The sequence below is a fragment of the Arabidopsis thaliana genome (genome assembly GCF_000001735.4).
Source record: "Arabidopsis thaliana chromosome 1 sequence".
Classification (NCBI taxonomy): Eukaryota; Viridiplantae; Streptophyta; class Magnoliopsida; order Brassicales; family Brassicaceae; genus Arabidopsis; species Arabidopsis thaliana.
In genome coordinates this window covers 17,490,974-17,514,184 of record NC_003070.9, presented here as the reverse complement: position 1 = coordinate 17,514,184, position 23,211 = coordinate 17,490,974, and the positions used below count along the sequence as shown (strand labels likewise).

The window sequence follows — 23,211 nt, the reverse complement described above, 5'->3', positions numbered from 1 at the left end:
ACTCATATAAAAGAATCTAATTTGTTTTGCATAAATATAATACTCTTTTATAATGTATTATTTGGTCCTAAACTATTATTTTCTTAATGTGTATATAACATAGATTATTGTAATTTGTATTATACAACCTTTCAATAATTTTGACTTATAGGTTTTTAAAAAATTTATTGGAAAGGTCATTAAATAAATGATAGAGAAAAAATTAAACAACCTAAATCTAAAATATAATTAAGGATATAGTGTATATAGATAAAAGACCGTACATGATGACTTCTCAAATACTCTTATATAAAAAAAAAAAAATTTAAGAAAAGTTTAACTTGGAAAAGATAAATCTTAAATCATTTCAATATGTCACTCATATAAAAGAATCTATTTTTTTGGTTCAATATAAGAGAGTCTTTTATAATGTATTTTTCGCTCTTAAATATGATTTTCTAATGTGTATTAGACATAGATTTTTCTAATTGTATTATAGAGTCTTTCAATACAATTAAACAATATAAAGGCCATTAAATGTAAGTAATGATATAAAAAAATTAAACAATTTCCTAATGTGAGTGAACTAATGTTGATCATGTTTTCTTAAGAGACTAAGAATTGAGCTTCCTTATACTAAAAAATCGGAATTTTTTTTAAGTTTTTTTTGTCAATTTTGATGCAAATGCAAGTTGATGTAGAGCAAAATAATATTATTGAACAAAGTTACTGAAATTTTGTTTTAAAGAGCATATAAGTCAACAAAATTTGGTAACTATTTATAGCGATATTGGGTAAATGAATGATAATTTTGATTTTAAAATATAAATAGAAGCTATATATAATTTGAATTTAATTTAATTAACAAAGATAATAAACATTCTAGTAAATTTAAGGGGTAATTCAAAATATTTAAGTTGGAAAGAAAAATAAATAGTTATATAATTATTGTGGTCATACCTATTATTATCTTGCAATTGACTCTACTATCCATAATATGCTAGCTTTTTCTTTCATATCCATTTAAATGGTTTAAAGTGCATTTGATGCGTACAAAAAAAAAAACTAACAAAATATATAAGTAAGACTCAATATAACCATTATAGAAATTTTAAACAATGTGTAATCATTTACAAAAACTTACCAAAAAAAAACAAATCTGAAAGCTAATATGAGTCCAAACCTTAAATGACAAAATGATAAGGTTGGGACTCTTGCCCGTTTAGCTTCCTCTTTCATATCCATTTATGGTTTAAAGTACATTTCATGTCTACTAAAAAGAAAAAAGAAAAATAAAATCTAAAAGATACATAAATTTCTCGATTTACATTTAGAACAAAACAAAAACATGTAAAGAAGACTCAATATAACCATTTTAGAAACATTAAACAATATGAAATCATTCACAAAAACTTTAAAAAAAAAAATGAAAGCTAAGATGAGTTCAAACCTTAAACGAAAGAGACAAATTGATAAGGTTGAGACTCTTGCCGTAAATATTTAGTAGTTAGCCATCTTCCTTTTTTTTTCCCAGTAATTGAGTAACTTCAATTGTCAAAGGAAACAAAAGCACTTATAAATATATATGTGTTGTGTCTGTGTAAATATTTGCTATTTATATTAGAAAAGTAGATTGTTAGGGTATAACGAATTCATGTGTTTATTTCCAACATAAAGGTTAATAACTATAGAAGAACGTTTACAACATAAACGTTACATGAGTAACAAACTAACAATTTTCTTTTTTTTTTAAACGTTGCATGAGACATTGAGTATTCAATCTCATTGAGTCACTAATGATCTTAATGAGGTTTAACTGCATGGTATTTAACCCTTATTTTCTTTCTCTCTTTGCTCTTAACCGTTATCAAAACTATGGTCATTTGAGTCTTTTTTAAGCAGGTGAGCTTTACATCTACTTCTCATTTATTTTCTTATTAAATCATATTTTTAAAAGCATATGTAGTATTTAAATATCGATAAGTGATACATCATAAAATATATACTAAAAATCATAAAGAATATATAATTACATTTCTTTTATCATTGTTTTGAATAAATTATAGGAAAATATGTTATATGTCGCGAAAATAATGTTTATTATTTACTTCTAAATGACTGAAAGTAAAAAGAAATAAATTTAGAAATAAATTTCAAATTTCTTATTTACATTGTCTGAAGAAAAATAATATTATTTTTATTGTTTGAAGAAGTATAATATTTATAATTAAATTTAATGCCAAATGATCATGGTGTATTTTAATAAAAATGAAAGAATAGAGATATTATTGGAAGGGAAAAATAATAAAAAATACAGATTTGATTTAATCATCTATTATATTACATTTTACAAAGTTAAAAGGTTAAATGTAATAAAATACAAATATTGTTAGAAGTGGAAAAGGGCATTCCTCAAACAACAGTATCTTTATATATATATTATATATAATAAATCTTATAGAAAAAACTAATTCTAAAAGCTTAGTGTAAATGATAAATTATATAGAAAAACAAATTCTAAGATTTTTATACTACTATATATATTTTGTATTTAAACTATTTATATATTTAATTGGTTAAATGTTGAGATATTAGTATATATATTAAATGTTGAGCAAATGTCATGATAATAGAGCTCCTTACAAAAAAGATCTAGTCTTATTATATAAGATATATCAAATTTTATTTGAGAGATTTGTTCTTTTTTGTATCAGGGTGGGCATTCGCGGATTCTGTTTTGCACAGATTGGCACCTCTCTGGGTTGGTGCTCGAGGACTGGAGTTCACTTGGGATTATGTTTTGCAAGGCCTTGAAGCCAATCCAAATCTGGTACTGTATATACCAGTTCTTACTTCTAAAAAGATCCACCTGTAACTGTTTCTTAGGCCCTGTTCGTTTGCCTGTCGCTGGCGACTGAAACCAGCGACAGCGACCAAAAGTTGTTCGTTTGTCTGTCGCTGGTTCAGCGATCAAAAGTAGCGACAGTCGCCAGCGACCAGCGACCGCAATATCTCTGGATCCAGCGACAAGGAAACGAACAGGGCCTTACTTCCATATAACGTTTATGTCAAACTCAGGTATTCACAATATCTCTATCATATACACATGTGCAGTCATCATCGCAACAATGCCTTCGATCACAAGCTATCTAAAGAGAGTCAATGGATGGCATTTCCCGAAAATTGTTGGGTTTGAGCTGGCGACTTCTCTGGTAATGGCTTTTATCATTTGTCAACTCTTCATCCTCTGTCAGAGACCGTCTTTGTGATTCCACTTCCCAGCAGCAAGACCAAAACAGAGTTCAATTGTTCTTTAGGCAGAGCTTTTTGTTAATGGGAAACTCTTGCGACGCACTTGCCTTGTTTTCCGCAGGACTCAGTTCCATGAAAACTTAGATCTTTCCCATCTTTATTTGTAAAAGAATACTGAACCAGCTTTTCGTAACTTATTGATTTGGGAAGTGTCATTCGTTCAAGCATAGAATCATAATTACTAAGAGATGTTTATCTTGAAATTATCTTACAAATCTATCACTAAATTATTGGTGAGTTGATTCTTAAAGAATCTAAAGATTTCAAAAGTTTAGAGATTTTAAAAGTCTTAAAGAATCTTATGGATTTTTCTCAATGAGTTGTATAAATTATAGCAATATTTATCATGGATTTCTGTTAACTTTTCCTCGACAAAGTTTTTCAAGACAATATTTTTTTCACTGTTTTCATTTTGTTTATTTGTTTTATTTTACTTTTTTTTTGTTTATTAAAACTAAACAAAATTATATATCTCATATGATATAAATCCTTGACATATTTTCAGTTATCATAATCGTTAATGTAAAATTTATGAATGTAAAACGCTACTGCTTTTTTTATGTTAAAGAATGAAGGAAACAATTTGTTGGATTTTTCGGGTATTATTTTTTTGATATAAATTAAAAATCTCATGGATATACATGTGATTTTGAAAGTTGTGTCTTATGAGTTAAATTGAAGAGAATTCATGATCCAATAGCATGAGAATTTAGTAGAATGATAAATTCAATGATAACTAAAAATTTTGAATAACATGAGATTGTGGATAGAATTCAAAAGTCATCAAACGGATAACACTAGAATTTACTAAGAATGTAGTAATCCATTAACCAATAACTGTGGAATCTGAAAATTTTAAAACTCTCTAAAATTTATCAACCAATAACACCCCTTAAAGCATTACTTTGCACTGGGTTTACCATAAATGAGAATCATGTGCTCCTTGATTATTTATAGGAGACGGTAACCATTAAACTTCAACAAGAATCCTTAAATGTTCTTCGTTTCGATCCTTAAATGTTCTACGTTTCGTCTGGTTATTATAATACAAAAATGACTTTTAAAACATATCTTTAGTGTGGATCTAGAGATGTCTCTCTCGGAAAATGTAATGTTAACAATAGCTTTTAAATTCTCCCAGTTGACGTGTAATTCTCTGTGTATAAAATCGAGTTCCTTCATCTTCTCCTTGTACACAAAATAACCATCTCTCTAATGGCTTCAATAGGGCTATATGAAGCATTCATAGGTTTCCTCTGCTTTCTCATTTCCTTTTACTTCCTTGTCAAGAAACCTTTCAGTTACTTACTCATCAAGAAAACTCTTCAAAGCTACCCTTGGAACTGGCCGGTTCTTGGAATGCTTCCCGGTGTTCTCTTGAGGCTCCAGCGCATCTATGACTGCAGCGTCGAGGTGCTCGAAAATTCCAACATGACGTTTCAATTCAAAGGCCCATGGTTCGTTGGAATGGATGTATTAGCCACGGTTGATCCAGCTAATATTCATCATATAATGAGCTCAAACTTCTCAAATTACATCAAAGGTCCTATATTCCACGAAATTTTTGAAGCTTTTGGAGATGGGATCATTAATACGGACGCGGAGCTATGGAGGGATTGGAGGAACGCATCTCAGCTTATATTCAATCATCAAAGGTACCAAAACTTCTCAGCAAGTACCACGAAAACTAAAGTCAATGATGGGCTTGTACCTCTTTTCAATCACTTTGCAAATGAAGAGATTGTTGTGGACTTGGAAGATGTGTTCCAGAGATTCATGTATGATATAACCTTCATTTTCATAACCGGGACCGATCCTAGAAGTCTCTCCATTGAAATGCCAGAGGTCGAATTTTCCAAAGCTCTTGACGATGTTGGAGATGCGATTGTGCATAGGCATATTACACCGAGGTTCGTGTGGAAGTTACAAAAATGGATTGGAATCGGAACAGAGAAGAAGATGTTGAAAGCTCATGCCACTTTTGACCGTGTTTGTGAAAAAATAATAGCAGCAAAGAGAGAAGAGCTAGGATCACAAGGGATTACATACAACTCTAATGGAGAAAGGGAGGATCTTTTAACATCCTTCATAAAGCTTGATGCAACCAAGTACGAGGTTTTGAAACCTAGTCATGATAAGTTCCTCAGGGACTTCACAATAGGTTTCATGGCAGCTGGGAGAGATTCCACGGCCTCTACACTCACTTGGTTCTTTTGGAATTTATCTAAAAACCCTAACGTCTTAACCAAGATTCTCCAAGAGATCAACACAAATCTACCAAGAACCGGAAGTGACCAAGACATGTCATCGTACTTGAACAAGTTGGTGTACTTACATGGTGCATTGAGTGAATCAATGAGGCTTTACCCACCAATACCATTCCAACGCAAGTCTCCAATCAAAGAAGATGTGCTTCCAAGTGGACATAAAGTCAAATCAAATATCAATATTATGATCTTTATCTACGCCATGGGGAGAATGAAAACCATATGGGGAGAAGACGCAATGGAGTTCAAGCCAGAGAGATGGATTTCAGAGACAGGAGGGGTGAGACATGAGCCTTCTTACAAGTTCTTATCCTTCAATGCCGGCCCAAGAACTTGTCTCGGTAAGAATTTAGCTATGAATTTGATGAAGACGGTGATCGTGGAGATATTACAAAACTATGAGATTAAGATTGTCAGTGGACAAAAGATTGAGCCAAAACCTGGTCTCATTCTTCACATGAAGCATGGACTTAAAGTCACAATGACTAAGAAATGTTCCAGCTTGGAGTGAAAATGCTCAAGGTGCTTTAACCTTTTTTTGCTAAAAACATAATTATGGAAAGAATAAGGAGATCATAGAGGATGGTCCTAAGACAATAGGTAACTAGTTTGTTTATTGTCGGAATGTATTTTCAACCTTAAATTTTAGCTTGAAACTGGTTCATTTATCAATGATTGTTGTACTCGTATTAGACCCTTTCGCATAACCGTAATTTAAGATATATATTTTACAAAATGATATATTGTAAAATTGCCATCTAGTTATCAAAGACTTATCATTTAATGCTGGTCCGGACAAATTCTTGCTGACCACAAAAGTAGCAAATCAAAGTTGTGTGTCAAATAATGGAATTCAAAATCAATTGATAATTATTGAAATAATTCGCAATTCCGAAACTTGATGGCCTTTTGGATTCAGATAATTTGATGATTGACACTCAACTTTGTGCTTGTAACTCTATTTTTGGGAAATTTATTTTTCTACTTTATACGCTTTTGTAAAACCTCACCTCTTCATGTTAATGATATTCATATTCTTTTTTAAAAAAAAAATTAAGGGTTCTATTAGTATGACTGTATGAGATATTACTATACAAGTCATTTTACCTACTTGTATATCTCCTAACAATGAAAGTATAACATAAACTACATAGGTCCGGAAAAATATGATATTTCATAATAAGATCGAGGTCGAGTTGTAAATAACCTTAGTAGATGAGCCAAAATTACATTCATGCAGACAAATAACACTCGATAACATAAACAAACTCTATCACAAATGGACGATCAAAAATCAACTCTCTTCACCAACTTCCGTTGATCCAATTCTGATTCTTTAACCAAACCATTAGTCCATCACCTGACCTTATCCAATGGTGTAGTTAACCTTTGTAAGGTCATATTCAAAAATAACCGCTACAAGTTTGGCATTTAAAAGCATCATTATTGGTTGTTTCTTAGATTAGTTCTTACGATTTTTTTTTGTCATTGATTACTAAGAACATCTCATTTTAACTCTTATATAAGAGACATTTGGTCATTTTGTCTCTTATATAAGAGTTAAAATGATTAGTTCTTATCCTAAAAACTAATCTAAGAGATAATCAATAATGATGCTTTAATGCTGAGAGGTGGCTTTGGCTAAATCCCGCGTTGGAGAGATTGAGGCATATATGACATCTGCTTAAGAGTTTAAAATTGTGTACTGATGAATAGAGCTAGTGTGCATGATCAATGTAATGATGGAGCACTAACAAAGTACGGTCTCAGGTGATTAAATTAGAAATGGTCGCTGACAAGAGGGAACAGAAACATGTTTATGTGGGATCCTACACATTTATAGAGCCTAAAACATAGACACATTTATAGCTCTTGTAGATCGTACCTTTGTTTCCATTTTTGTACAAAGGAATCACTATAAAGCAAAAGCAACATTGCCAAGAAAACATACCATTATCGAAAGAAAATAAAATACATTTACTTATAACATAAAAAAAAATGGACGGTCACAATGAGATGATAACCACCCATCACTTTCATGTAACTGTAATATTGATACGTCGATTTTCCGAATTTCTCGTCAGTATCTACCTTAAAATAAATAAAAGTAAACTGACATTTGTCGCATTTCTCATATCTCGATTTCCGTATTTCACGTATCTACTTAAAAACACACATATAATGCAATTTTTGGTTATTAATTTTAAAGTTTTATACCCATCCGATCAAGCTTATGGTTCATACGTCATATCTTATACGTACTACACGTATTTATTGGAAGTTAACTAGTTCTAGTCTTCTAGAAGAGTATTAGTTTGAAGTTTCCCTTACATCAAAACCGTAAGTTTTTAATGTATTTCTTCTATCGGATTAGTGTTAAAAAGAATTAATCAATCGGATCAATAATCCATTTATTTCATCTCTCGGATTAGTATACAGTATTTACACTATATTATGAGTAGTTTGTTTATCAATATAGAATTTCCAACATTTTGCTTCTCCAGTTTCTTTGATTAATTGACTCCGATTAATGCACAAGAAATATTTTAATATTGATATTTGATATTCACCGTAAACGATAACCCTAGTTCAATTATACATGTATCAAAGATATATTAAATTACTAATAAATATCATATATTACGAACCTCATAATTCATCATTTGACTTGGGTTTTTGTTCTTACTTACCTACATACATCCCAAATCTCTTAAGCACCGAATAAAATCCTACATTTAATGACGTGGTACCCTCCACACTTTGACCGATTTGTCAAGACTTCCACTATACAAAACCAACCTCCCATCTCCTCCGTCTTCTTCTTCACCTCCCGATGGCTCCACCACCGCCAAACACTTAACTGGTCCGGTATGACCGGTTAACACAGAGACACACGTGTGTACCTTCCCTTCCCTCCTCCACACGCATATCTTCTTATCCGCCGCACCGCTAAACAACAATTTTCCGGCTGCCGCGATACAGAGGACAGCAAGCCTATGCTTCTTGAAAACTTCACAATGCTTCAAGAGTTTCTTGTCTCCCATCTCCCAAAAATTCACAGCTCCGTCGCTTGAACCACTATACACTGCCATGTGGCTCGTGACCAAAGCCGTGACCGCTGATTCTTGCTTTAGCAAAGTTTGGAACAAAGAGTGCGCCGTACGCTTCCCTCTGATCTCACGTTTCCAAACCTTAACCGTTCCATCCGCCGATCCCGTGAACACAAGGCTCTCGGCGGTCGTTACAGAATTCACAGCGTCATCATGAGCTTTAATAGACTCGATACATTTCAAGTCATGGATACGCCAAACCTTGACCGTCCGATCCCATGAAGCGGAGTACAACAGCCCTTGATCTTCCGCTAAGCTCAAACACGAAACGGCGTCGGAATGCTTGATCCATAAGGCCGTACGACATCTTCTCACCTCCACGTAGTTACTCGGTTTCACTGAACTCTTCAAAACGTCTTTCAAAGCCGGCAAGCTCCCGGCGCGTGTGTACACTCGCGGGTTTTTGGACGAGGTTTTCCAAACCCGGATCTTACCGTCTTGATGACCCGTAAATACCTTAGCCTCCCGACTTATCACTATCGCTTTAACCAATCCGCTGTTCGATTTAAACCCACTAAACTCGTTTAAGTTTTTCCAAACCCTAATGTAATTATTGTCCGATCCCGTGTACAAAAGATCATTTGTTGCCGCTAACGAGTAAATGTGACCTTCCTCTCGGACAATTTCTCCGACCAGGCTGTCTCCATCAGAGTATCCGCGGGTTAGGTCGGATCGAGGCATTTTGGTCGTAAAATTTAGAGTCTTGTTAGAGTTTCTTAAGAGGTTCAGAAAGTTAAACACTCCGAAGATGGAGGAATGAGTTTGAGGGTAGTTTGCATTATAAGAAGGTAGTTAAGCAATGAAAGTAGGACACGTAACAAGTTATAATTTCGTTTTGTTGTGTCCACTTTTTATTACTAAAATAATCTTCTGAAGTGAAACTTGTGGATGTTGTCCTTATTTTGCTAAATATAGCCATATAGGGAATGACTCATGAGTGTATATGAATATATGATAACATTGTTTTATTTTTTCGTCATAATTTTAAAGTGAGTGGGGGACCGCTAATAATAAGATGGCACGTATAATATATGATACGACTTTGTCTACACACTTTCACTTTTTGTTAGCAAAACTTTAAATTGTTGAGAAGTTATCATTGGTTGATTAAGTAAATAACCAATTTTGTTAAGCAAGAAGTGCTATTTGTGGATGTGCACGATAAGGCTAGAGGGTTATCGCACATCGTAAGATATCCCCTTCTTTGGGATAGTGTATGCAGAAATATCATGTGAATCGAATAGGGATTTCTAGGAAGAATATCTTTCCCATTTGTTTCCGTTTAATTACATCAGATTTGCAAAATTTAACCTACATTGATATGCTATTAGACTCAATTCATTATTAAGACATGTAGTGTAGCGGTTTGCACTAGTTTCGGTTACGTGTGAGTTGTAGACGACAAAAATAATAATACTAGATTTTATTTTAATATATGTGATAAATAAAAAAAAAACTAAATAAAGGAATGAACGATTAGTTATTAAATAATGTGTAACACAGTATCATGCCAAAAATCTGAAATCTTTAAAATGAAAAATATGTTCATTTGTGTCTGTCCTTAATTATATCATATCATATGAAGCAAATTTCAATATCATTTTTTTTGGTTTACGATCGGAATATTAAATGGGAGATAAGTATGAATGATTTTAGATTCAAAAAAAAAAAAAAAAGAATGATTATAGATTTTTCTTCCTCGCCATTTAGTCAAGTCTTCGTTCACTCCTACTTCAAAGCAAACATAATGCTTTCCAAAATGCATTATTTTGATGGTAAGAGAGCAATCACAAAAGCAATTTTTCTGTATGGCTCTATGGTGGGGCTGGAAGTGGAGATGTGGGAATGTTTTTGGCGGCAATGGTAGATGTCGGAATAGAGTTAAGTTTCTGAAGGATCTTGCCAAGGAAGTGCTGGATTCCTATGCGGGGCTCAGAGATGCACAATCGGGTACCGCAAGGGTGGAGAGCTTGATTAAGTGGGTGTTTCCGGGGAGTGGGTAGCTGAAAATTAACTCTGACAGGGCGTCACAGGAGAACCCGGGTAAAGCTGCAGCCGGGGGCGTGATACGAGACGAGTCGGGAAGCTAGATAGTGGGTTTTGCACTTCATATAGGCATTTGCTCCGCTCTGATGGCGGAGCTGTGGGGAGCTTACTATGCACTCTATTTAGCTTGGGAGAGACGAGCACCACATGTAGAGTTGGAGATAGATTTAGAGATGGTGGTGGGTATTCTAAAGACAGGGATTAGTGATTCGCATCCGCTGTCCTACATGGTACGTTTGTGCCATGGCTTCATTTCAAAGGGACTGGAATGTCTTCATTTCTCATGTGTATAAGGAAGGTAACCGTCTTGGTGATGGGTTAGTTAACTATGCTTTTACTTTACAGTTGGGTTTTCATTTACTAGAGGTCACTCCTAGTTGTGTTGCTTCGATTTTGTTGGACGACTCGAGGAACTTCGATTTTGTTGGACGACTCGAGGAACTGCGTTTCCTCGACAGATTTATATTTAATTTTTTGTAACTTTCAATAAATAAAGGGAGATTCTCCCTGTGGTTCACCAAAAAAAAAAGCAATTTTTTGAGATAATAATAAAATGAAAAGATTCTAGTTGCTGATTCAATATAGTAGTCAAACAATTTATAGTTAATAAATTATCAGCATATCTCAATTGTGATTTTTCTCTGGTTTGAGTTTTAACTTTTAACTAGATTTTCACCTGCGGTATACCGCGGAGACAAATTATATTTTAAAGTTAGTATATATAAAAGTTTGCAATTTGTAACTATCTATGTAACTATCTATAAAATATTTTTATTTTATAGTTTAGAATTGTTATTAAGTAACGTCCTGCCAAACCCGTCCCGCCAACCCGTCCCGTAAAGAAAACTCATTTATTTTATTAATGTTGATCTTATTTATCATATGTTTATGAATCATTGTCTAAATATTTTGTAATTTTGTAGTAATTAAATGCTATCAAATATCTCTGCGGTTTGATGAATATAATTGAATTGTAATAGTCATGCAGAAAAACAATATCAATAATGATAATTTTGTAGTAATTAAATGATATTAAATATTTTGAAAGTTTTATTTTAGTAACCAATCGTGTAGTTAATGTAGAGAGATTTTAGGAAGATTGTTAAATGTCAAATATTTAATTTGAAGATTGTTTTTCTAATTATCAAAAACAAATATTAAAATTCAGTGGCAACCATTGTAAATAAGTCCCAACTACAGGATTTATTTCACAAAATGGCTACAAAAATGTATATATAGACTTCGTGTAACCGTGTTCCATAACATCCAAAGACAACATAGAGCTTCCTTAACCAGAACGGACTTACCATCAGGCTAGGTGTACAAGATTTAATAATGTAACTAAGGAACTAAAAAAAAAGTTATGTAATTTTCATTTATTTGAAGTGTACATATTCCTTAGTCCTAATATATAAAATCACAACATGTGATAGAGGTTATCCACAAAAATTATATAAATTACTACCGTATAGTATGACTTAATTATTATCTTTTTCAACGGAGATACAATAGTAAATGACACTATGACTTACAAGTTAATAAGTTATAATTCACCTTAATTTAGAGGGGCATTATTGTGCAATGAGTGAAATTTACATATCACGGTTTACGTATTTTTCCCATTAGACGATCGATAATCTTTATTGACATAGTATATATTCATAAATAAGTAAATAAACCATACAAATCATGTGTACATTTAAACTCAAATGCATGTGCAAAATACGAATTATATGAAATTTGTCTGTTATTATCTTTTCTGTACGGAGTTGTGTTCTTCTTCTTTTTTTTTCTTTTTTTTTTTTTTGCTAAAGACGGAGTTGTGTTCTTACATCCATTCCCTAATACATGTCCACATGGCGAGGTTTTGTTCTTTTACAAGCAATCTTTTTTTTTCAACATGTATAAATATCTAACATTTGGCTACAATATATTTTCTATCAAATTATATATTGAAAAAACGTTTTTCTCCTCCTTTTTCGAAACTCTAGCCAGGGCAGTCACTGATTTGCGGTTCTAACCAATGGCCAAGTAAATGACTTTTTTCTTCAAGGCCTCAATTTCCATCTTTTTGATATCTTCATGAATCTATCTGGTAAATATTTGTATACTTCGACTGATGATTTCGCGGCCATCTTAAAAATATATGACTACCTTATATGACTCAATTCAATATTCTATACATTTACTGTCTTTTTTTCCACCAAAAGTTCATTCCATATATTCACATATACTCCATGTTTGATCAACTTTACACGTTTCGAGTGATACCACAACCTAAAGCTTGTAGGTTAACTAATAGCCAAAAAAGAAAACTATGTATGTAATAGTCGTTATATTGGAATCATATCTCAATGTGGAGGAACCCAGACTGTATTGGCCCAACCACTATGTTTTCTACCCAAATATGGACATCTTCAGTCGCATTTTGAACCGTGCACACATGCTCCTCTTCTACCCATTGCTTTTAAATTTTATTTTTAAACCAAATCATTTAACTACTCTTTCTATTTTCTTTAAGTAATACGAACTACCAACGAAGTTTTTTAACCGTAAATTAGCTTTATGCACTTTCCGGTGGAATTTATGGAGTGTGACTGGTATCTACGACAACGTTGTCTGTGTTGTTTGTATATAACTAATCTACAGCAAAGAATAAATAACGGAAAACAATGGTGGCACAAAATAACCCGGAAAACAATGGCAACACAAAATGTTGGTATGCTTACATTCCGAAAGTAAACAAGACAGCAAATATATTTTGGTTATTGTTATCTTCAGAAACTCTATTAGTATCTTTAATATATTTTGTAGAAACAACTTGTTTGTTATATATCCTTTTTATATTATTTGAAAAGTTAGGATAAAAAAACACCAACTTTAAAGGTTTGATACGTTATTACGAAATTTATTTAAAATGCGATTAGATTGTTTGTATAATGAGAAAAAGTCGAAGCACCTATTGGATTGGAAGAGCATCAATGAGTGTTGATGTTCTTCCTTTCATTTTAAAGTATTACAAAAAGTTGGTTATACCTTTAAGTTAAGATTATATGTGCACTTAGCTTTTTAGCGAGTATTTTTTTATTAGCGAATATCATTTCATAAGAATCATATAAAAATGAATCCGGATATAAATTCTGATTCTTTTTGTTTTAAATCAAAATTCTGATTCTTTTGGTCGTTAGTTTTCTTGGAAAAATGGAAATTAAGTAAAGTCTCTGAAAGACACTTTCAGAGAGAAAAAAGAAAAAAAGAAAGAAAGTAAAGTCACTGAACGTTTGCCCAAACAATAAAATAAGGTAAGTCTCTGAACGTGTATGTTTATGAGATCGCATTTGTCATTCTATCATCTGGAAGCTTATGGATTCGCTTTATGTCTTGTCTAGATATACTAATAGCCAGGGGCGAATCTAGAAAGTAATTCTATATAGGGCACCATATATATATAAATAGTATTAAATTTAACTTAATTATCTAAATTATATATTGATAAAAAACAAGATACAAAATTGCTAGATAAGAGCTTCGAACGTGGGTTGGTATGGAGCACATATCACTATAATACCATTTAAGCTAACTCTATTTTTGCTGAAAATGATAGCTTATATAATCTTTATAGAAATTAGTATGGGGCACGTGCCCCACCTAGCTTCAACGTGTGTCAACTTTTCAAAATTGTTTTTCGGTCAGTTACACAAAAAAAATTCGTTTAGGATAATATTTTTATAAGACTGTTTTAAATTCCAATGAAATATTTTTAAAATACACATGCTGCTAAACTTAATTTCTAGTCAAAAATAATATAATAGAATGGAATATAATCTCAAAAGTTATTTTGCTTATGTAGGGTTATAATTAAATATTCAAATTTTTAATAATTCACATAAAATGGAAAGAATACTCTTTGATTCCATAGAGATGAAAAATATATATCCTAAGAGTCATTGATTACTTTTCTACAAATGAGAACTTTTTTAAGACTTCACACTTTACTATATATGTATAAATAAACACCAAAAATATGGATCATTCGTACTCATCAATACTACACAGACGAATATTATCGCAACTAAACCCTTGATTGTCATTTTCATTACATGGCATCTTCACTAGCCAAACCCAACGACAAAACCAAGAAGAAGATCAAGATTAGTAAAGACACTGAAACCCCAGATTTTGTGTCCACTCATATTTGCATCAAACGTATTCATACCACGCAAACACTAGACCGGGAAGTGGTTCTACGGAGCATACGTCAACGCCGACGTGTAAACAAAGTCAAATCGGTATTCCAAACACTGTTTGGTTTCCCGTTAACAAGCAAAAAAACACGATGGTAATTGCGATCAAGATCCCGATGATGCTTCAACAGTGCCTTGACGTTGGTTTGTAAGTTGTAACTTATATATATAAAAGTGATAAGTCATAAGTATGGGTCCTTCAATTTTGAAGACAACTCTGTCATATAGTTGAGAAATGTTAATTCTCATGTGCATTATCGCTATGATATCTATATCTTTTCACAAACAAGCCTACGCAGATTCTTTGTACTTTTTAGTAAAATGGTGAATCGTGGCAATCTTAGCTAATTGGAAAGTCACTAAAAGAAGGATTGAAAGTCAAACTCGAAAACTTTAAAATGTTTATGCCAGCAAAAATGTCACATTATGAGTGAAAAAAATGGGTTAAAAATAACACATTATAGTACAAAAAACAACACATGATGAGTGAAAAAAAATAAAAAAAAATAACACATGATGCTAATGCCAGCAAAAATGAAATATAACTCATATCATTGCTCATTCGTACGGGAACATAATAATTAGAAGTTCAAATAAAATATAAACTGATACATAATCAGACGACAAAGCCTGGTCATGGAAACTTATATGCATATTCAAAGAGTGTTAGCAACAACCTTACCAAAAACAAAGAGGGTTAGCAACAACTTGATGAAGGTAAAAAGTCTCCAAGATTTAAGAATTTGTTGTTTTAAAAAAAAAAAAAAAAAAAAAAAAAAAAAAAGAAAGAATTTGTTGTTTTATTCCTTTCTTATGTGTTTTGTCTTCCCATAAAATTTTCAACTACTAATGCTTCGTATAGATCTTTGAATCTTTCAATATAGATCATGTTCGTTTCCTTGAAGTGCTCGTCCAATTGGTTGGTATAGTTGACTAATGACTATATATTTTTTATTCTAGCTGAACATCAATATGACTTATCATATATGTGATCCAAAGTCATGGTCTTAGTTTATGTACTGTTGCAATATTCCTTCCTATCTACATATATTACATCATGAAAACAAGGTAAACTTATCATCTAAATTTTGTAGTTCATTCTTCAGAAGAAACTTCATGGGTTTCCACACAAAATCGCCGGACCGAGTAACTCATGGTATGTGCATTCATGTCTTAACGATAATGACTTAATTCATATAAACTATATCTGTAATAAAATGTCTTTTTTTTTGGGTTGGTTTATAAGAAGAAGAAGAAGCAAATATAGGAGTTGATAATCAACCAAGAGAAACGACATCAACATCTCTTAATAGGTCACAAATTATTAAGACAAGAAACTGGTGGATTTGTATCTTTGTCTGCTCGTGTTTGGTCGTAGCAGGACGTGTTTTATCCACCCTTCTTTTAAACTTCTACTTCATCCAAACAGGACGAGATGTTTGTGATGACCCAAAGCAATTTAAAGGCACATGGCTCCAGTCTATGGTCCAAAACGCTGCGTTTCCTTTTACAGCCTTTCTTCTTCTCTTATGGCGTTCTTCATTTTCCACCCATAGTGAAACTTCCTCTTCTTCTTCTTCTTTTGGCAAACTCTTTCTTCTTTACATCTCTCTCGGCGTCCTATTTGCGGCTTATAGCCAACTCTATGCAATTGGGCGAACGCATTGTGTGTTCTTCTTGTGGATCTTTACTTCCCAATTGATTTTCACTTCCATATTTACAACAATTATCAACAAACAAAAATTCAACCGTTGGATCATATTATCCATGGTCCTTTCTGGAGCTGCCACAGGCTTAGGCATTACATCTTCAGGTGGCGCCTATATTCCCTGCGAAAATGAAGGCTCAAAAATGAGTAACGGCGCTTGGTGTGCCTTCTTTGGCACGGTAGCATTCTCTTTATCTTTATGTATCATGCAATTAGGGTTCCAAAAGGTCATACCGACTACACAGAGTAGAGTTTCCGCGGTGATTCTAATGCAAACCAATGCTTCTATGATTGCAACGTTGATATGTTTGGTTGGATTATTCGTTAGTGGTGAATTCAAAGATATAAAAGAAGATTTTGAGACGTTTAAGAAGGGGAAGCCACTTTATGTCTTGAGTCTAATTGGATTATCGCTTGCGTGGCAAGTAATGTCTTTAGGGCTTGTGGGGCTAGTGTGTTTGGCTTCTTCTCTTTTCTCTAATGTTGTCAGCTTCTGCTCAACGCCATTAGTAAACATTCTCCTTGTGTTGGCGTTTCGGTTTACGGATGCCGACGTTAAATTTTTTAAGGAAGGAGCTCTGGTAGCTGGGATTCTTGGTTTTGCATCTTATGTGTATTCCTTGTATAAGTCTACCAAGAAAAAGGAAATAGCAAGCCAAAGCCAAACAACTAGAGTATGATTATATTATATTGATCATATGAATTTATGTGTGTGTAATTTCTGTTGTTATACACTTTCATGTGATTCATACTGTTACTCAGTGTTTGTCCATTTCACTAATGTTCGATAGCTTTCGTCTATCTTGTAAGTTGTAACTACGCCTTATAATGGTGAGTGTTTCTTCAAATAAAGCTACAGGAGCCGTCGAATACAAAAATATTCAATAATCACCTGACTAAAGAATTAAAAACAAAAAACAAAAACAGAACCTTACCCTGACACACACTTTGACACACACAGAACCGTACCCTAACTCAGCTTATATTCCCTTGCAAGATGAGCGCAAAATTCCACTACTGGTGGCGTCAATTTGCGAAATTAAAATATTAAGAACATAAAAGAATTTTGTTGTTTTGAAGCAAATGATAAAAAAAAATAGCTCACTCTGATAAAAACTCTACTAATATATTCTGCAGCTTCTCTCCCCAATGTCATTGCAACTTCCACATCTGATACACCAAATTGCACCATGATTGAATCCGTATCTCCATAAATAACCTAAATTCATCATTGTCAGTATCAAGAAGATTTGTCCGATCTACCCACCTCTGACCATTTCTTGTGGTTTGACTTGAATTGTAGTATCTCTAGGTAAAATCAGCCTCATCGGTGGACCTTAAGGGTTTCTAAAGGTTCAAAATCCTTAGCAAAAGCCAAAAAAAATCAGAAATGTTAAAAGTTTTAAGAAACGCACCTTAGATAATGTTTCTTCAGTCTGTAAGAAACGATGATGTGTCAGTGTTGGGCTGAAGGCAAAAAGAAAACAATTTTTTTTTGAGTTTGTTTGAAGACTAGTACGTTTCTGAAACTTAATTATAGAAGTAGTACATATACTATTCACAATTAGTAATATAGTCGGTTTTATCGTGGCTGTTATTTGCTCAAAAATTGAAGAAATCTAAAGAGTCTACATGTGGGATTTGTCATGGCTGTTATTTACTCAAAATCTAAAGAGTCTACATGTGGGCTTTTCACCAGAAATTGAAGAAATAATAAATAAGGAGAAAGGTTCGAGTATTACCAAAGAAATATCCTTTGGAAACCTGGAATCCCTTATAATATATAAATTGCCTGAACTCACGGAAATTTGCTGAAATTTTCGTACTCTTCCTAACAGTAGAAATTTTGATGTCAAAGATTGTCCAAAGCTACTTGAAGATATTGCTAATTTTCCCAGGCATGCAGAGGAATAAAGGGTGGAAGGGTGATGACAAGTGGTCATTTACCAACGCGATGACCAAACCGAGTGAAGAAATCGAATGGGAGAAATATGTTTCTAGGTCTCCTTGCATCATCTCAGTTCTTAATTTGGTTTAATGTAATTGCTTTTGTTTTAATAACCTTTTATCATCCAGTTACCTTTCTCAAAGGTTTGTGTGAATTCAAAGGTTTGTTGGTGTGTTTTTGTCATCTTCTATGTTGTCTCCTGCATAGATGAGAGAGGCGGAGGTAGTTAAGGATCATGGGGGTCATATGACACGCATGGAATTTTGTAATTCACTTAAATTTTGGTTAAAGTTTTTAGATTAACATAAATACAATACATAAATTGACCCATATAACTACAAGTTCTAGCTCGGCCAAGATGACGTTGATGTTTCTGTGTGAACAAGTTCAAAGTTTTTTTTTATTGATAAAATGTGAATTTTTATACTACTAAAAAAATTAATCTACATATTTTTAGCTAAAATAATTTATATTGTAGAACGGAAGGAATATTATTTTTTTGCAATTGAAGAGGGTATAAAAAGAATTAAAAACATTGGACATAACGATTTTTGGCGGGGGTTCATCGACATAGAAGAAAAAGATCCAAATTGTTATATCCAGGGCTCATATCACACGTTATTTATTTCAAATAATTATTTCCTAGGTTTAAATTATAACACGTTAAAAATTTTTTGGTTATTACACAGTTACACCTTGGCTTGGAGCTTTTGTTATTTATACTTGTCAAATATGTAAAACTGTAAAGCGTTAAAATTTTTTGTTTTTGTTTTTGGAGATGTTATATTTAGCAAGAGTGTAGAACAAGAACAATTACAAACATTGTATACATTTTTATTTATTTATGAACTGTGCACGAAATTAGGATCCGATTATTACAACATTATTAACATCATATACAAAACACATAAGGTCTTAAAATACATACAGTACAATTGTTATTACATTCGAGGTTTGGATTTATAAATCTAGGGCTTCAACTTATTTTGCGAGGAACTTAGAGAACCATTTTCCAGAAGCTTTTTCTTTTCGATCAGCAGGATTAGTGAAATTGACCCAATTCATACCAAACCGGAGGGTGTAACCATTTCCGAATTCGTAATTGTCCATCAATGACCATGCAAAATATCCTGCTACGTTGCATCCATCCCTATAATATATTTTTCGAAAAGTAGTTTTGGTATATTAAGATTTAAAGTTGTGCGAGGAATGTATATCAAATAAATAAAATAAGAATTATAACTTACTTCATAGCGCATTTAAGACAAGAGAGATGGCTGCAATGGTTTTGAATCCGTCCATTATCGGCAAGAGCAGTTGCAAGCGTTACGTTTCCAAGATCAAGATCAGCAACTCCTAAAAATGTTACATAAAATTGATAATAAACACATCTAGATGGATGTTTCATTGGTTAAACATATTTAAATGCAACATAAAATGATATGTACATACCGTTTTCGGTGATGTAGGTAAGTGGATTTTTGTAGTTGTCTTTGATGTAGTTTAGAATCTGACGGAATCCTGGAGGATAGTAGACGAAGCTAGGAGCCTGTAAAAGAAAGAGAAAAATAGAGCCAAATTAATAATCTTTTTAAATATGAAAAGGATTTGTTTTCTTTATCAAATTTAAGTCGATACTTGCCACAACACCAATAGGAACTCCATTGCGATAAACTGAAACAAAAAATAAATAAATGAATATTGATAATAGAAACTAAGAATACACACACACAAAAAAAAACACAAAATTAGCTTTACTTACATCCAAGAGTAACTCGTGCATCCGTTATTGCATTAAGTTGTGTCGGAGGAGGTGCGTCAGTTGCATATTGTGTAACATAATAGTTCAACCCTAGAAAATCAAGTGATCCTTTAACTAAAGCTGATTGCTCAGGAGTGAATTCTGGCAATCTATCTCCTACCATCTCTCTCATTATCGTTGGATATTTTCCGTACACCAATGGATCCAAGAACCTTAATTCATGTAAAAAAAGATTCATAAATTAGTGATGCAAATTAAAGTGTGCTTTTCACAAACAAATTCTGACTAAAACTTTCTCTATAAATGTGTATGTCTGTTTGTGTTTTGAGATTCATTTAAGTGCTCATATATACCATCCAACAAAAAAGTCGAATGCTCGTTTTGCAGCAGCCTTGTCGAGTTCGCTAAATTCATTTAGCGGGGCGAACCATCTCCCGATCAAGGTTGTTCCTATCTTACCACCTTGAAATTTCTGCATAAATGTTTATAGGTTATATAGAGACTACAAATATGCACCACATAAAAGTAAAATTGACGCAAAAAAAATTATGAAAGACTTTACATTATACACGTACCTGATATCTTTTTCTGTATAAAGATACAGTTTTTGCATGAGCTAGAAGTTGGTTATGTGCAACTGTATAAGGTTCAACTCCAGAATCTCCTCCAAGTTCACAGCCGGTGCACCGTCCTGGTGGATACGATCCATCTCCATAGCCTTTGGTTGCAAGAGAGAAAGGCTGATTTAAAGTGATCCAAAATTTGACCCTGTCTCCGAATCTTTGGAATAGAAGCTCAGCGTAGTTTGTGTAGTCCTCCCTATTCACGTATCGCACATATTATAGATTTGATAGCAGTGTTACATAGCCTAAACAAAAGAAGAAGAAAAAAACCCAAAAAACTTTGAATCAAAATCGTTAATGCACTTACACTATACGTGTGCTTAAGAAACCTCCATATTCGTCTTCTAAAGTTTGGGGAACATCCCAATGAAATATAGTAACATATGGTTCTATGCCTGTATTCATGTAAGTTAAATGTTAAATAAAAAATATAATAAAATTATGAAAAATGTATGGTTAAGTACAAGTATATATCGAATTTACCATTTGCTTTCAACTCGTTAATGAGATTGTTGTAGTATGTTATCCCATTCTCGTCCACTCCCCCAGTCAGTCTTCCCTCTGATTAAGGATATAATCACAAAAATTCTGGGTCATTGAATTTTAAATTTAATTAACTAGTTCTTTTGTTAATATAAGATGAAATCATGAAGACTATATGAGATGTGTGTTTTCTGGTTTTTGTATTTACTTGGTAAGACCCTTGACCATGCTATCGAGAGTCTGTAAGCTTGAACATTCATTCTTTTTAGTAGTTTGACATCATCCTGTTCAAGGTTAAGTGAAAGTTGTAAAATTAGATTGAAATTACAAAAGTACTGAAAAAGTATCATATCTACAACACATTCATCAATAATGATAGCCTCTTCTCACCTTATAAAGATCATACGAATCACAAGCAAGATCTCCTGAACTACGATCCGGTACTTTTTCTGTATATAAATAACAAAAAACATGAGTCATGACCATGCATGAATAACTCTTTTTAACATCTAAATATAGGTATTATTTTCTCCACATTGAAGACCATGGGAAAAAATAATATGTTAGATGACCTGGATATCTATGCGTGAAATAGTCCCATCCATTAAGTGCTCTATGTGCTGCACCTTCAATCTGGTAGAACAAATTAAGTCATGTTGGATAAATTGTAACAAAATACTAATAATGAAAAATCCTATATATAGCTAAAAATCAATTCCCAGAAGCCAAGATATATATACTTGATAAGCCGAAGTAGCTGCACCAAAAGTGAAATTTCTGGGAAATCCCGTACGGTTGAATGCATGAGTATTATCGCAGTGGAAGGGTTCTTTGGCCTTGCATTCTGGATTGCAAACCTTTTGGCTACTCGAAACGACGACAAAGAGAAGGACAAGAACAGCTAAAGAGTAGTGAGCTTTTGGAATTGCCATGGTTTGTATTTTCTTTATTGATGTGCTTCTTTTGGTGATGATTAAACGATGACCTTGGAGGGGTTTATATACACGGGTTTGAGTGCATGGGACTTGCATGGAGATTCAAGTAAACTCGTTACGTATATTTGCATTGGATTTGATGTCCTCCATGTTCTCCACCTCGCTGTCTTGTTTTCTAATTAAGAAAACAATAATTGAATTATTCTCTATAGAAAAAAATATTAAACACTTTTGAGTTTACGGCACCATATTTCTCTTATACATTTCCTGCACATGTCTGCGTGAGAATATATGTTCCTTAACCATAACTAATATTCAATATATTAATCAAATTTTATATAGAATATATTTTATAAGAATTTAAATGTTATGAAATTATATTGGTTCGAGGTTTAAGTTCCGTGTCCCATTCATTTAGCTAACGTTATGGTCATTTATATTAGAGTTTGTTTGAAGACTAATACGTTTTTAAAACTTAACTATAGAAGTAATATATATATATTATTCACAATTAGTAATATAGTAATATATATATGTACAGATATAGACCATTAATGAGCATCAGCAAAAGTCTGAGTTGAAAATCAGATGTAGCAGAATAAAAAAGATCCTGCCCAAATGTCATTTTCAACTATTTATGTTTTTTTCTCTATCATTTGATATGCAGTTTGTTTAATGATTTTTACATTTTATATTATAGAGCACTGTAAAGAAAGATCACTGTACAAATATAGACCACTGTACAGATATAGATCACTGTACAGATATAAACCTATGTACAGATATAGACTAAT

The 23,211-nt window shown here is 32.8% G+C and overlaps 4 protein-coding genes, 2 long non-coding RNA genes and 2 pseudogenes across 9 annotated transcripts; 5 read left to right on the top strand and 3 right to left on the bottom strand.

Moving 5' to 3' along the window:
• The first annotated feature begins 2,695 nt into the window (after positions 1–2,695).
• On the top strand, positions 2,696–3,375 carry AT1G47625 (annotated as a pseudogene). Its single transcript has 3 exons — positions 2,696–2,809; positions 2,910–3,191; positions 3,301–3,375.
• Positions 3,376–4,453: 1,078 nt separating this feature from the next.
• Positions 4,454–6,292, top strand: CYP96A8 (cytochrome P450, family 96, subfamily A, polypeptide 8). Its single transcript, NM_103655.3, has one exon. The coding sequence runs from the start codon at positions 4,507–4,509 to the stop codon at positions 6,067–6,069; it is 1,563 nt and encodes a 520-aa protein (NP_175193.1). The 5' UTR covers positions 4,454–4,506; the 3' UTR covers positions 6,070–6,292.
• Positions 6,293–8,141: 1,849 nt separating this feature from the next.
• Positions 8,142–9,471, bottom strand: AT1G47610 (Transducin/WD40 repeat-like superfamily protein). Its single transcript, NM_103654.3, has one exon. The coding sequence runs from the start codon at positions 9,347–9,349 to the stop codon at positions 8,294–8,296; it is 1,056 nt and encodes a 351-aa protein (NP_175192.1). The 5' UTR covers positions 9,350–9,471; the 3' UTR covers positions 8,142–8,293.
• Positions 9,472–10,452: 981 nt separating this feature from the next.
• AT1G47606 lies at positions 10,453–11,154 on the top strand (annotated as a pseudogene; the record flags this gene model as incomplete). The annotated part of the gene is made up of 1 exon: positions 10,453–11,154.
• Positions 11,155–14,888: 3,734 nt separating this feature from the next.
• Positions 14,889–15,162, top strand: AT1G07407. The gene has a single exon (NR_139241.1). It is a non-coding gene; the product is annotated as an other RNA (long non-coding RNA).
• AT1G07397 lies at positions 15,029–15,276 on the bottom strand. The gene has a single exon (NR_139240.1). It is a non-coding gene; the product is annotated as an other RNA (long non-coding RNA).
• A 756-nt stretch (positions 15,277–16,032) lies between these two features.
• On the top strand, positions 16,033–17,528 carry PUP19 (purine permease 19). Its single transcript, NM_001036076.2, has 2 exons — positions 16,033–16,114; positions 16,205–17,528. Exons 1-2 carry the CDS (start codon positions 16,075–16,077, stop codon positions 17,344–17,346), a joined length of 1,182 nt encoding a protein of 393 aa, NP_001031153.1. The 5' UTR covers positions 16,033–16,074; the 3' UTR covers positions 17,347–17,528.
• Positions 17,529–19,405: 1,877 nt separating this feature from the next.
• Positions 19,406–22,454, bottom strand: BGLU34 (beta glucosidase 34). 2 transcript variants are annotated; one of them, NM_103653.3, is made up of 13 exons: positions 22,223–22,454; positions 22,055–22,115; positions 21,873–21,931; positions 21,691–21,766; positions 21,483–21,560; positions 21,307–21,394; positions 20,952–21,195; positions 20,730–20,848; positions 20,377–20,588; positions 20,257–20,288; positions 20,067–20,163; positions 19,862–19,970; positions 19,406–19,764 (listed from the first exon to the last, which is right to left on the bottom strand). In NM_103653.3, the coding sequence occupies exons 1-13, from the start codon at positions 22,412–22,414 to the stop codon at positions 19,596–19,598; spliced, it is 1,536 nt and encodes a 511-aa protein (NP_175191.2). In that variant the 5' UTR covers positions 22,415–22,454; the 3' UTR covers positions 19,406–19,595. The 2 variants fall into 2 exon arrangements, with proteins under 2 accessions (NP_175191.2, NP_001185165.1); NM_001198236.1 differs by having other exon boundaries at positions 19,431–19,764; positions 20,260–20,288; positions 22,223–22,453.
• Positions 22,455–23,211: the final 757 nt, after the last annotated feature.

Bases quoted from the DNA above. Each gene is read 5' to 3' on its own strand.
- CYP96A8 (NM_103655.3), top strand. From the start codon at position 4,507: ATGGCTTCAATAGGGCTATATGAAGCATTCATAGGTTTCCTCTGCTTT.
- AT1G47610 (NM_103654.3), bottom strand. From the start codon at position 9,349: ATGCCTCGATCCGACCTAACCCGCGGATACTCTGATGGAGACAGCCTG.
- PUP19 (NM_001036076.2), top strand. From the start codon at position 16,075: ATGGGTTTCCACACAAAATCGCCGGACCGAGTAACTCATG. The intron at 16,115-16,204 runs GTATGTGCATTC...TTGGTTTATAAG, and splicing joins GCCGGACCGAGTAACTCATG to AAGAAGAAGAAGCAAATATA.
- BGLU34 (NM_103653.3), bottom strand. From the start codon at position 22,414: ATGGCAATTCCAAAAGCTCACTACTCTTTAGCTGTTCTTGTCCTTCTC. The intron at 22,116-22,222 runs GTATATATATCT...TTGTTCTACCAG, and splicing joins CAGCTACTTCGGCTTATCAA to ATTGAAGGTGCAGCACATAG. The intron at 21,561-21,690 runs GTAAATACAAAA...ATCCTTAATCAG, and splicing joins ATGGTCAAGGGTCTTACCAA to AGGGAAGACTGACTGGGGGA.